This window comes from Sphaerodactylus townsendi, unplaced genomic scaffold (genome assembly GCF_021028975.2).
Source record: "Sphaerodactylus townsendi isolate TG3544 unplaced genomic scaffold, MPM_Stown_v2.3 scaffold_539, whole genome shotgun sequence".
NCBI lineage: Eukaryota > Metazoa > Chordata > Lepidosauria > Squamata > Sphaerodactylidae > Sphaerodactylus > Sphaerodactylus townsendi.
This window is the reverse complement of record NW_025950736.1, coordinates 1-13,134: the sequence shown is the minus strand read 5'-3', so window position 1 is coordinate 13,134 and position 13,134 is coordinate 1. Positions and strand designations below refer to the sequence as shown.

The window sequence follows — 13,134 nt, the reverse complement described above, 5'->3', positions numbered from 1 at the left end:
CCCCCCCCCTCATTTTTGTGGTGTCTCCCACCGGCGCCAGCAAGTACATGGAGCTGGCCCATGGGGCAGGGCCTGCCACAAGGTCAGCAACCACCACCACCCCTAGTGCTTCCCTTCACCCTGGGAGGGGAAGGTGGGGTGTGTGGCAAGCAGGGGCAATGGGAGGGGAAGGTGGAGGGTGGCAGCAGGGGTACTGTGAGATATGAAGAGCGGGGTCAAGGGTACCCTGACCTCGAAAAGGTTGGGAAACACTGAGTTAGGCAGTACCTGTGGAAGCCCAGTTGATAGGTGACCGCCTCAGAGATGGCCTGCGTATCGGCCGCTGAGCCCGACCGGCAGCAGAAGATGTGCTCGTGGATCTGTGCCAACTTGTCTGTGACTCGGTTGGCAATGTACGAGCTACAAGAAACAAGAAGACTGCCATCAGAAGCGTCCGGCCTGGCTCACCCCCGAGAAACCCAAGCATGATTCAAGGACGCAGTTAGTTTGGCTAATGCAAGGCAGAGCCCTGTGCTCCAGAGAGGGCTCCACAAACGTCCTCTGGCACCACAGGAAGCCCCAGACAGGAAATGTGGCCAAACGGAAGCCCTTGTTCTCCTGGCAGGAATCCCAAAACTGGCAGCCAGAAGTTGATGCCTTCACCTGGCCCCAGAACGGAGGAAAACATGGGTGGCCTGATGAGGGGGTCGGGGGTCAGCAACCCTTCACAAGAACTGACCCAACCCATGGCAACGTGCAGAGTCGAAGGCTAACCCAAGAGTCAGTAAAGGAAAGCCAGTGGAGGGATCCAAAAATTTTAGTAACAGGTTCCCATGGTGGTGGGATTCAAACTGTGACGTAGTGCCAATGGAGCTGGGTGGGGCACGATGGGGGCGTGGCCTGGCATTCTGAGGGCGGGGCATTCCAGGGGCTGTGGCAAGGACGCAGCTGCTGTGCCGGTCCTTGGGCGGGAAACGAATGCACGCAGGCGCAGGCTGCCACGCACACCTGTGCACCTCCTGCTAGACTGCTCCAAGTTCTGCGCGCTACTGCTGAGAGGAGGGGCGTAACGAAGGCAAAAATCACGTGGCAAAATCCCCAATTAGTAGCCCGCTCTCGGCACACACAAATAATTAGTAACCTACTCTCGGGAACCTGTGAGAACCTGCTAGATCCCACCTCTGAGGAAAGCCCTCTTGCATAACGGAAATTATATCACACTACTGGCAACTAATGTGCTGAGTAAGAATCCCATAATATTCTCGCAGCTCCAAAACTGACAGTTGCAGGTGTTCTACGACTAAGTGGCCCACGCAGGAACCCCTGAAGAGAAGGTTTCGGTGCACTGGCCTCAATCCGTGCAGGTGGTTTACTTTTAGATTACTGGCAACTATTTACCTCGATAGTTTCAGAGGGCAGATGTGGTAGAAAAGCTAGACTGGAGTCCAGCACCACTTCAGAGTCCAACAAGATTTCTGTGGCAGGAGTTTTCAAGTCAACGCTGCCTTCCACAGATGCCCCTCAGCATTTCTCCCCTACTCCCAAGGAAGCCGATTACACTTTGTATCCCGAATCCTTTGCCTTCAACACCCCTCCTACCTCCAGACTGGCACAGAACCTGTATCTGATGAAGGGAGCGCTGGCACTTGCAAGTTTGTACCCTGAAAATCTGCTTGGTCAAAGTGCTGCTGGGCTCAAACTGAGCTGTTTCCTTCTATGACTTCCGTCTCCCTAAAATCTTTGCAAGAAGCCCTGCAGTCCCACAAAACCTGGCTCCGGCCATTCCTTCCACTTGTCAGTCCTTCCAGCACCCGACCTACCCCTCCTCTACCTCAGAAACCAACGATGGCTCTGATCCTAAAGACATCGTTTTCGTTTCTGACCAGCCTTGGCCAGTTTTGGTACCCAGCCACAGCAGACCCCCACGTGAAATCGCCCTCTCACCCTGTGGTGGTCCTGGAGTCAGCGCCGATGACGACCCCCCCATCAAACTCCACAGCCATGATGGTGGTCTGGAAAGGAGGAGAGAGGGAGGGGTCAGGTAAGAGAGTACAGGGAAGAACATCCTGCTGACTAGCGGGTCTGTTCGATGCAGGCCTCCAGCTGCACTGAAGGGCTCTGGCCTATCCCCACGCCCACCCCACTCAGCTGGATCCTGGGACATTTTCCCCCACCCCACCCCACCCCACCTCTTGTGCCTTTCCTGCCACATCTTCACCCTGTAACTATAAAGGCTTGTCCAGAAAATGCCTGCCTTGCATTTGAACACATTTGCCCTCGGCCGCCCCAGCCCTTCCGAAGAGCCTCAGAAGCACCCTGCTGGATCCGCCCTGTGAGGGTCCACCTTGCCCAGAACCCCGCCTCCCTCAGCGGCCAGCCAGCTGCTCGGGAGGGCCAGTCACTGGGCACGGAGGGCGAGGCCTCCCCCTCATACTGCCTCCCGGAGCTGGGGGCCAGCGGTTGACTGCGTTAAACTCATGGCCCTCCAGATATTATGGACTACAGTTCCCATCATCCCATTTTCGTTTCTGACCAGCCTTGGCCAGTTTTGGTAATTATATATCAGCATGATGCTGGCAGGGGATGATGGGAACTATAGTCCATAACATCTGGAGGGGGTACGAGTTTGACACCTATGCCATAGAGCAGGGGTCTGCAACCTGTGGCTCTCCAGATGTTCATGGACTACAAATCCCATCAGCCCATGCCAGCATGGCCAATTTGTTGACAGGGGCTGATGGGATTTGTAGTCCACGAATATCTGGAGAGCCTTCGGTTGCAGCCCCCTGCCATAGAGGTTCCCTTCAGCCCCCACTGACAGCCCCTCCCTCCTTCCCTCCCTCCGTGGCCTCCGCGATGCCTGCAGGGGGCCGCCCGCCACAGGACCGCCTCCTCGCCGCCCGGTCTCGTCCTCCTCCGAAGAGGGATGCAGCTTCGAACACGAGTGCGACTGGCCCACCCCACAGGGCTGTCGTCAGGGCGACCCAGGAGGCAGCCCAGGCCCGGCTCCGAGCCCCGCTCCCCCCCCCCGCTCACCCCGGTGCTCTCCGCTTGGTGCGTCCAGTCGGGGCTCGCCCCCCGCATCGCCAGTGCCGCCGCCGCCATCTTGGCCCGTGGAACGACACTGTCGCAAAAGCGCCGAGGCATCGTCCGGCAGGCGGAGTCCCCGCGCCAGCAGCCGCGCTTTACGGCGCCAGAAGGAGGCGGGGCAGGCCGGAGAGGCGCCCCCTGGCTTCCGCCAACCACCGAGGTGGACGGGCTAGAGCGGCAGGTGGCGGTGCTTGGGCGGTTTTCCTCGGCGACGTTCATTGACGTCATCAAGCGGCGCCGGCGCCGTCCAGCGAGAACTTTCTGTTGCCATTTTAATTGTCATTTTTTTGGGTCTGGACATTCTTGTTCCTCCCCGCCCAGCTGCGTCGCGGGGGAAAGAGCTCGGTGGGGCCGAAGAGGTTGGAGCCGGGAACGCGGGGCCGCCCTGTCCAGTGCGCGCGCCGCCCCACAGCCTGCATGGCCCTACTTAGCATCACAGAGTTGGAAGAGACCCCCACGGACCATCCAGTCCAACCCCCTGCCATGCAGGGACTCACAATCAAAGCACCCCAGCCATGCAGGGACACACAATCAAGGCACTCCTGACATCCAGGGACACACAATCAAAGCACCCCTGCCATGCATGGACACACAATCAAGGCACCCCTGACATGCAGGGACACACAATCAAGGCACTCCTGACATGCAGGGACACACAATCAAAGCACCCCTGACATGCACAGACGCTTTCTGCGGCGTCGGACTGTTCAAGCACCCGTAAACGTTTGCACAGTAAAGGCTTTGACGCGTGCAGGGACGCACAATCAAAGGCGCCGACGTACGGGGACACACAATCAGGCCTCCTGACATCCAGGGACACACAATCGCTTGCAGGCGGCGGGGCCTTTTACTGAAATCAAGGCACTCCCTGACATGCAGGGACGCACAATCAAAGGCACTCGCGGGGTTTTGTCCAGGCACTACCGGCGGGCCGCAGTCGAGGCACCCCTGACATGCAGACACACACAATCAAGGCACTCCTGACATGCAGGGACACACACAATCCGAGGCATACGGCGGCTGGACCTGTCAGCTGTTTTGACATGAACCCGCACAATCAAAGGCACTCGGCCATGCAGGGACACACAATCAAGGCACTCCTGACATGCAGGGACACACAATCAAAGCACCCCTGCCATGCATGGACACACAATCAAGGCACCCCTGACATGCAGACACACACAATCAAGGCACTCCTGACATGCAGGGACACACAATCAAGGCACTCCTGACATGCAGGGACACACAATCAAGGCACTCCTGACATGCAGGGACACACACCAAGGCACTCCCACATGCGAGGGACACAATCCAGCTTTGACATGCAGATTTTACACAATCAAGGCACTCCTGACATGCAGGGACACACAATCAAGGCACTCCTGACATGCAGGGACACACAATCAAAACGCCGTACATGGACACACAATCAAGGGCACCCTGACATTACGAACTCACACACAATCAAGGCACTCCTGACATGCAGGGACACACAATCAAGGCACTCCTGACATCCAGGGACACACAATCAAAGCACCCCTGACATGCAGACACACACAATCAAGGCACTCCTGACATGCAGGGACACACAATCAAGGCACTCCTGACATGCAGGGACACACAATCAAGGCACCCCAGCCATGCAGGGACACACAATCAAAGCACCCCTGCCATGCATGGACACACAATCAAAGCACCCCTGACATGCAGACACACACAATCAAGGCACTCCTGACATGCAGGGACACACAATCAAGGCACCCCTGCCATGCAGGGACACACAATCAAGGCACTCCTGCCATGCATGGACACACAATCAAAGCACCCCTGACATGCAGACACACACAATCAAGGCACTCCTGACATGCAGGGACTCACAATCAAAGCACCCCAGCCATGCAGGGACTCACAATCAAAGCACCCCAGCCATGCATGGACACACAAAAGGCACCCTGCCATGGAAACACACGCACAATCCAAAGGGGCACCCCTGACATGCAGACATACACAATTGCTGCACCTCCCATTACGCAGGGACCACACAATCCAAGGCACCCTGCCATGCAGGACACACACAATCAAGGCACTCCTGATATACACACAAGGCACTGCAAAGACACAGCGTCCAAAGCACACCATCCAGCCTCTCTTTACAAACCTCCAAAGAAGGAGACTCCACCACACTCCGAGGCAGCGCATTCCACTGTCCAACAGTCCTTACTGTCAGGAAGTTTTTCCTGATGTTTAGGTGGAATCTCTTTTCCTGCACCTTGAACCCATGACTCCTGGTCCTAGTCTCTGTGGCAGCAGAAAACAAGCTTGCTCCCTCACCAGCATGACATCCCTTCAAATATCTAAACATGGCTATCATGTCTCTTCACCAAACTAAACATGCCCAATTCCCTAAGTCTCTCCTTGTAGGGCATGGATTCCAGTCCTTTTACCATTTTGGTTGCCCTCCTCTGGACCCGTTCCAGCTTGTCAATACCAGTAGCTTTGTTTCAGCTTGATCCAGATTTTTACTTGGTTTTCATTCACAGTCCTAGTCCTATTACATTGCTTATGGATGTCCCATTCTTGTGACTGTACTGGTTTACAGTCTGCGGTTTGCCTTGAGGGGTCTCAGTGGAGAAGAGGAAGGACTGTGAACAATGTAAACAAATAACCTCAATTATTCCAAGATGAATCATAGAATCATAAGGGGCCATAGAGACCATCTAGTCCAACACCCTGCTGAGGGCAGGATCCACCTACAGCATCCCAGGCAAGTGTTCATCTAACACTGTTTGAAGACTGCTGGCGGGGTGTGTGTGTGTGTCACTACCTAGTACCTCCCAAGGCAGGTAATTCCACTGCTGAATCACTCATAACCCTCTTCTTTGGAAATGTGAAAGGAAATCCTTGTAAGAAGAAGAAGAAGAGTTTGGATTTCTATCCCCCCTTTCTCTCCTGCAGGAGACTCAAAGGGGCTGGGATTGGCTTCCTTGCCCCCCCCCCCCCCTCACAACAAACGACTCTGCAGGTGGGTGGGGCTGAGAGAGCTCCGAGAAGCTGTGACTAGCCCAAGGTCACCCAGCTGGCGTGTGTGGGAGTGCACAGGCTAATCTGAATTCCCCAGATAAGCCTCCACAGCTCAGGCGGCAGAGCTGGGAATCAAACCTGGTTCCTCCAGATTAGATACACAAGCTCTTAACCTCCTACGCCACTGCTGCTCCTACGCCACTGCTGTAAAGGGATGATTTCACGAGAGGGGGAGGAGGAGCGAGGGCAGAGAGTGCCAGGAATCTTTCAAGCATGGACTTTGTGTGAGGAAGAAAACAAGGTGGGAATCCTGGAACAAACTTCCAAAGCATGGCACTGTATTTATTTTAATCTGTATTTGAATGTATTTTATTAATGTATTATTTTGTTTTAATCTTTAATGCAAGCTGCTCTGAGCCCTATGGGGGAGAGCGGCATATAAGTTTGCTTCAATAAATAAATAAATAAACAATACCCCTCCCCAGCTGTTTCCTGCATTCTCATTTCCTTTGCTTGTATGTTCCTGTTCCTTGGGGTGGGGGTATCTGTTCTCCGGGGCTCTGCTGGCATCTGGGTCTGGGAAGAGGTCAAAACGGCTCCCTGCAGTCCTTTGACAACAGCCCTCCTTGCCTCTCCAAGCCGCCAGGGAGTGGATCGCTCTTCCCCTCTGGCGCCTCTTTGGGTCAGAACACTGTGCCCCCTTGCGCAGCTCCCGGCATCCAGGCTTCATGGGAGACCCAACATATTTTGGGCAGAGTACACCTCCTGGGTGCTGTTGTACACTTGACTGATGACACGCACCGTGGCCAGGAGGGTGGGGCACACGCGCTGCTCCTGCTCGCAAAGGATGCCGTAGAGCTCCTGCCGGGAGGGCATGGCCACAAAGGCCAAGGCGCTTGCCTGCCGCACCCACCAGCTGTGGTACGGGGCCAGGGCCTCCTGGTAGGCACTGGCGCATAGCTGGGAGGGAGGCACGCCCTCGGTGGTTCCCAGCTTGTACAGGAACAGCTCCAGCCACCTGAGGGCGCGGTGGAGGCGCAGCAACGTCCGGCAGCCAGACGGGGGCCGGGTGGATGACAGAGCGTGGAAGTCCACCAGGCCGTTTGCCAGCTCAAAAGTCACCATGGACTGCAGGGAGTGGTAGTGAGCCCCGTGCTGCCCGGAGTGGTAGTCTTGCATGATGGTGATTTTCTGCCACGTCTCCCGAGAGACCAGCCCAAAGGCCGTGCCCAGAGAGTCTATGAACCTGGAAGAAGAAGAAGAAGAAGAAGAAGAAGAAGAAGAAGAAGAAGAAGAAGAAGAAGAAGAAGAAGAAGAAGAAGAAGAAGAAGAAGAAGAAGAGGAGGAGGAGGAGGAGGAGGAGGAGGAGGAGTTTGGATTTATATCCCCCCCTTTTTCTCCTGCAGGAGACTCAAAGGGGTTTACAATCTCCTTGCCCTTCCTCCCTCACAACAAACACCCTGTCAGGTAGGTGGGGCTGAGAGAGCTCCGAGAAGCTGTGACTAGCCCAAGGTCACCCAGCTGGCGTGTGTGGGAGTGCCCAGGCTAATCTGAATTCCAACCCCCTGCCATGCAAGAAGCACCCTTGGCAGATGACCGTCCAGCCTCTCCAAAGAAGGGGAGCCCACCACCCTCCGCGGAAGTGTATTCCACTGCCAAACAGCCCTGTCAATCAGGAAGTTCTTCCTAATGTTTAGATAGAATCTCTTTTCCTGCACCTTGAATGCATTACTCCGTGTTCTAGTCTCTGGAGCGGCAACTCTATAGCTGGGGGGAGGGGTCCCACCCCTTGTCAGCAAATGAAGGTCAACACAGAACACAGCTCCAGATGTGGTAGCAAATGTGCTGTTTGTTGGGCAAAAATCTCCCAGAGGGCCTAGGGAAGGGGCGACTGATAAGTCCTGGTGTGGACAGACTGTGGAGGGGGCGAAGGTTATACACCCCTCTGCCTCGGATGTGACCCCCTCTGCCCACCCCACAGCCCCCGACCACCTTTGCTGGTCCGAATCTCCCAGGAATGCAGAGTGCTGCGCAGAGATCTCTGCCACGGTCTCTTCCCACCCCCACCGTGCCAATTAATGCATTCATTTACTCCACTTTTGCCCCCCTCCCTCCATGCAGATTCAAGGTGCTTGACATCATTCCCATATCCTCCTTTTTATCCTCACAACAGCCCTGAGAGGTAGGCTGGGCTGAGGCCTGTGTGTTTGTGACAGGCCCAAAGCTACCCAGTCAACTTCCATGGCTGAGTGCGAATTCGAACCTGGGTCTCCCAGTTCCTTGTTCGAAACTCTAACCCAGGGGTCTGCAACCTGCGGCTCTCCAGATGTTCATGGACTACAATTCCCATCAGCCCCTGCCAGCATAGCCAATTGGCCATGCTGGCAAGGGCTGATGGGGTTTGTAGTCCATGAACATCTGGAGAGCCGCAGGTTGCAGACCTCGGCTCCAACCACTCCATGGTGGCTTTCCAGGTGGGGGTCCCATACTCACTTGGCCAGCTCCTTCCAGCCCCTGAGATATTCCCCGAGGAGGACCTCCCCGCTGGGGGTGACGCTGGCCGCAAAGGCCCCCCGCAGGCACCGGATGTGGAAGTGCGGGCCCTGCTGGCAAGGTGGGTGCGCCGTCTGCAAGGGGGGTTGGCCTGGGGTCTGCCCGGGCTGAGACAGAGGAGGGGCCGCCTGCACGGGGAGAAGAAGCAGAGAGTCACGCGGAGAGGAGGGCAGAGGATGGCCCCGGGGGGGGGGGGGTCACGAGGGTCGTGTGGGCCCAGCACCCCTCCAATGGCTCTTCACTCGGGGCTTCGATGTCCCATATCCCATATGCTGGGCTCGAAGGAGAATAAACAGCTAGCAGAAAAGGCTGCCAACTCCGAGAGCTGCCTGGGCACCACCGGGCACACTCTTGGGCAGGGAGACCACGAGGGAGGGGCCAAGAAGGACCAGAGGGTCTTGCAGATCAGCACATCAGCCTCCAAGACTCAGGGTTTCCATGGATGCAAAAGTGACCCCCCCCAGAGGATCCGAAAAGGGGGTGCAAACATTTTCCAGCATTGCAGGCACGGGTGCGTGCAGCAGGGGGCCGGCCTTCCTGGTCCCTTTTCACCTGGGTGCTTACCTGCCCGCTCTCTCCTTCATCAGCCGCCGGGTCTCCCAGCCAGCGGCAGGGGCGTCCCCCCCAAAGACAGGTTGAGTGGGGCAGCTCTGCTGTGGAACAGGGAGGTGTCGGGTCAGAGTCACATGGCAAGGCCGCGGAGGCACCCTCCTCTCCCCCCATGCACACTTGTTGGAGGGCACAACGGCCAGCGCAGACTGGCATTCAGAAGCCCAGCCCACAACAGAGGCAAGCTGGGATGGCACAGGATACTCGCCCCTCCCAGCGGGGGGCCTGGGCAGAGCTCCCCTCAGTGGCGACGTCAGGGGCAGCCCTGGCGCCAGCTGGGCGAGCGAGACTGAGTGGGCGGCCCGGGTGGGTGGTGGGTGGTGGGAGCAGCAGCTGCGGGGCCTGCATTTTTGCTCCCTTCCCCACTTGGGTTGCCAACTTCAGACTCCTGGAGGTTTCTGGGGTGGAGCCAGTGGTGGGTTTGGGGGCTTGAATGAGGGCCCCCCCCACCTCCCCCAGCCCCATGACTTACGAAGGTGCGAGCTGGCCAGGTAGAGGAGGATGAGGAGGATGATCCCCCCCGGGAGAAGCAGGCGACACAGCTGGGGGGAGGCCCGGGCCGGAATCCCCATACCTGGTCCCCTGGCGCTTCTCTCTCCGGATGAGCCCAGCCCAGACTTTGCTCCCCGACCCTGTCCCTGTCTGGCGGGGAGATAAGGCCAGGCTGGGCGAGGCAGCAGGAACGCCGAGCCAAGGGGAGGGGCGCCCTGCCTGCCCCACACCGTGGCCCTCGGCCTCGTACAGAAGGCGTGGGGCTTGTCACGGGAGGCCAAAGGGACCCGCGAGCGCCTGAGCCTCGGTCCTGGCCAGCATTCAGTGCCACGTTTCTCTTTTAGGTCACATGAACAAAACGGAAGGGTGCCTACGAGCATGTTCAGAGTGCTTTTTGTTCCGTGCTCTGTCGTACTTGCAGGGCTGGAAGAGCAGAGGGCGCAATGGCCAGCCAGGCGTGGGGGCCCATTTTCCTGGTCACATGACAAGGCTGTGCAGGTCTTTGTGCCATTCTGCCCACCCCCCACCCCCACCCCCGCTGTGTTTTAATTGGCAGGGAGTGAAGGGAGGGGTGGCAATCACGGATTTTCTCCAGGTTCCGTAATTCAGTATCAGGAGGCATTTTAGCCAGGTGGCAGTGGCACCATTTCCCACTTTTGGCAGAACTGGCCCGTGACTCCCCCCCCCACACACACACTTGGACGCTCTCCGAGTCCCATCAACAACAGAGGCTTAATGTGGTGTTATTTCCCGGGGGGGGGGGGGGTGGCGGCGACTGAGCTCCGTGCCAGGGAACGAAGCAGGTTCACTATCAGCAGCACTATTGACTGGCCTTTGCCCCCACGGAAGGCAAACAGCTCAGGTCCAGAGAGCACCACAGAGCAGATGGCGAGGAGGGTGTGCGTGGGTGTGAGGGGCTGCGGAGAGACCAGGAATACACAGTGGGGTGGGCGGTGGGGGGGCAGGTATTACAGTGGCAAAGGCAAGAGACACTCACGATGACCGAACTTTCCAGACGATCGGATTCTTCAAAATATTAGCAGGGACAAATTCCAGTGAGGAATGTATGGGTTAGTGTGTGGTGGGTTTTCCGGGTTAAGAACATAAGAACATAAGAACTAGCCTGCTGGATCAGACCAGAGTCCATCTAGTCCAGCTCTCTGCTACTCGCAGTGGCCCACCAGGTGCCTTTGGGAACTCACATGCAGGAGGTGAAAGCAAGGGCCTTCTGCGGCTGTTGCTCCAGAGCACCTGGACTGTTAAGGCATTTGCAACCTCAGATCAAGGAGGATCAAAATTGGTAGCCACAGATCGACTTCTCCTCCATAAATCTGTCCAAGCCCCTTTTAAAGCTATCCAGGTGAGTGGCCGTCACCACCTCCTGTGGCAGCATATTCCAAACACCCATCACACGTTGCGTGAAGAGGTGTTTCCTTTTATTAGTCCTAATTCTTCCCCCCAGCATTTTCAATGAATGCCCCCTGGTTCTAATATTGTGATGGCCGTGTGTGATGGCCGGGTTGTATGGCCGTGTTCCAGTAGCATTTTCTCCTGACGTTTTGCCTGCACCTGTGGCTGGATTCTTCATGAAGATGGCAGCCTCAGATGCAGGCGAAACATCAGAGGAGAAAATGCTACCGGAACACGGCCATACAACCCAGAAAACCCACAACACCCTAGTGATTCCGGCCGTGAAAGCCTTCGACGAGACAATGTATGGGTTGCTTTCACTGCATCTGGCGGGGCTTAACTGAAGACACCGCTTTTCTTAGCCGCTGCAGACGCCGGGGTGGCTGGACGCCGCTGAATTCTCCCTGGCAACATCTGAGGCCTCAGCACACGTCTGCTTATCGGGCCATCTTTGGACTTTTGGACAGAGATGGCCCCAGCGGTGCTTCCGGCTTGGCGCGGCTCTTTCGGGCAAGGGACTTTTTCTGCATCTTCTGGTGACTGAGATACATATCGTGCATAAAGTGAAGCCGTGAAAGAGCCTCCTTCCGTAGCCTCTGGGATTTCACAAGATCCTCCATTACCGGTTAGAAAGCTGACGCACGATCACAGAGCGACACGCTGGAAGCCTGTGAAGGCATGATGGGGAAGACAGATCCCTTGAGCCTGCACAGAGTGCTTTTTGCCCACTGCTGGGTAGCCACAAACCTCTCCAAAGGCAAAGCAGGTGACCTCTGCATGATCCTCTGGGCTTCTTCGGTAACAGCCCCCCACCCCGCTCCAGCTTCCCTCTGGGATGGGGCATGCAGAAGGAACACCCGGGCTGACTTGGATGCCAGAACATTTTCCTTCCTGGCAGAGCCTTGGGTTGCAGGCTGTCCTTTTGTTTCCCCTTGGCTAATCCCGACTGGCTGAACGGGCCCTTCAGGTGTGGCAACCCAGGAGGGGGCCTCCACTGCCCCCCCCGCCCCCGCAGGAGGCCAATCCCTGTGGGATAAGGCGGGGTGTGCAGGGCATAAAACCCGCCAGCCTGCTGTGCCCGGGTGGGCACCACGTAACTCGGCCGGAGGAATGGCGTGGGTCGGAGGTGTCGTGGCCTTGGTGTTTGTGCTCTCCAGAGCTCTGGCGGAGAAAAAGGGCCCCCCGGAAAACCGCTCTGAGATTAAGGTGTCCAACGGTGGCTCCCGGGGCGCTTGGGCCTGGAAGGAAATGTGCCCGGAAGGGACCTCCGCCACAGGCTTCAGCATCAAGGTAACCTGCGGAGGGGGCCCCCCGGCTTGACCATTCCTTGCCACCTGGTCCCTGCCCAACCTGTTTCCTTCCTTCTCAGGTGGAACCCTATCAGGGCCTGTTCAAGGATGACACCGCGTTGAACGGGGTCCGTCTACACTGCACGGAGGGGGACCACAAGGGCAAGAACCAAGGTCACACTGTGGAGTCACAGAGCGGCATGTGAGAACCTTGCTTGCGGGGGACCGAGGGGGTGTTGCTCAGGGAGAGCTTCTCGGGGTGTGTGTGTGTGGCTACCTCAGCGCCCCCCCCAGTCACTGGAAAGTGTTCCTTTGTTTGCCAAACCCCTTATTTGCCAGAAAGTGCTCAAAGGAAACCCTGTCTCTGTTAGAGAAACTCCTTCTGTCGAAGTCTGGCGTTCCCCATCTGGAATCCTCCAGCCCCCCCCCCCCCCGAGCCAAGTCCCCCCCCCCAAGCCTCGCCTCTGCGACTTCATTTCCTTGTACCCCTCCTGCTATGCCCCCGAGTCACACATGGTGAACAATGCTGAAGTGTGCCCCCCCCCAAAGCACTGGTGTGTGTGTGGGCACACGAGAGACTCTGGGAGCCAGGCAGGGGCCCCCTCCCCACTGTGCCCCCCCTCTATCCTCAGCTGTCCCCTCACCTCCCCCCTCTCTCTTTCCTTCCAGATGGGGGAAATGGTCAGCTCCC

The 13,134-nt window shown here is 57.2% G+C and overlaps 3 protein-coding genes across 4 annotated transcripts; 1 reads left to right on the top strand and 2 right to left on the bottom strand.

Annotated features, from left to right (window-relative positions):
- Nucleotides 1-200: 200 nt before the first annotated feature.
- Nucleotides 201-3,171, bottom strand: LOC125425467 (proteasome subunit beta type-6-like). The gene is made up of 3 exons (XM_048483067.1): nucleotides 3,016-3,171; nucleotides 1,924-1,991; nucleotides 201-399 (listed from the first exon to the last, which is right to left on the bottom strand). Exons 1-3 carry the CDS (start codon nucleotides 3,124-3,126, stop codon nucleotides 216-218), a joined length of 363 nt encoding a protein of 120 aa, XP_048339024.1. The 5' UTR covers nucleotides 3,127-3,171; the 3' UTR covers nucleotides 201-215.
- A 3,374-nt stretch (nucleotides 3,172-6,545) lies between these two features.
- Nucleotides 6,546-9,838, bottom strand: LOC125425469 (ceramide-1-phosphate transfer protein-like). 2 transcript variants are annotated; one of them, XM_048483069.1, is made up of 4 exons: nucleotides 9,725-9,838; nucleotides 9,208-9,293; nucleotides 8,584-8,771; nucleotides 6,546-7,336 (listed from the first exon to the last, which is right to left on the bottom strand). In XM_048483069.1, the coding sequence occupies exons 1-4, from the start codon at nucleotides 9,822-9,824 to the stop codon at nucleotides 6,817-6,819; spliced, it is 894 nt and encodes a 297-aa protein (XP_048339026.1). In that variant the 5' UTR covers nucleotides 9,825-9,838; the 3' UTR covers nucleotides 6,546-6,816. The 2 variants fall into 2 exon arrangements, with proteins under 2 accessions (XP_048339026.1, XP_048339027.1); XM_048483070.1 differs by having other exon boundaries at nucleotides 9,208-9,296; nucleotides 9,725-9,824.
- A 2,414-nt stretch (nucleotides 9,839-12,252) lies between these two features.
- On the top strand, nucleotides 12,253-13,128 carry LOC125425468 (vitelline membrane outer layer protein 1 homolog; the record flags this gene model as incomplete). The annotated part of the gene is made up of 3 exons (XM_048483068.1): nucleotides 12,253-12,444; nucleotides 12,524-12,645; nucleotides 13,113-13,128. Coding segments are annotated over exons 1-3 (318 nt in total), but the record flags the coding sequence as incomplete, so codon positions are not given.
- Between the last annotated feature and the right edge of the window lie 6 nt (nucleotides 13,129-13,134).

Excerpts from the sequence above, each read along its gene's own strand:
- LOC125425467 (XM_048483067.1), bottom strand. The coding sequence starts at position 3,126 with ATGCCTCGGCGCTTTTGCGACAGTGTCGTTCCACGGGCCAAGATGGCG. Across the intron at positions 1,992-3,015 it reads ACCAAGCGGAGAGCACCGGG|ACCACCATCATGGCTGTGGA; the intron begins GTGAGCGGGGGG and ends CCTCCTTTCCAG. Across the intron at positions 400-1,923 it reads GACTCCAGGACCACCACAGG|CTCGTACATTGCCAACCGAG; the intron begins GTGAGAGGGCGA and ends TGTTTCTTGTAG.
- LOC125425469 (XM_048483070.1), bottom strand. The coding sequence starts at position 9,824 with ATGGGGATTCCGGCCCGGGCCTCCCCCCAGCTGTGTCGCCTGCTTCTC. Across the intron at positions 9,297-9,724 it reads CCTGGCCAGCTCGCACCTTC|CAGAGCTGCCCCACTCAACC; the intron begins GTAAGTCATGGG and ends CCTGTTCCACAG. Across the intron at positions 7,337-8,583 it reads GGCTGGAAGGAGCTGGCCAA|GTTCATAGACTCTCTGGGCA; the intron begins GTGAGTATGGGA and ends TTCTTCTTCCAG.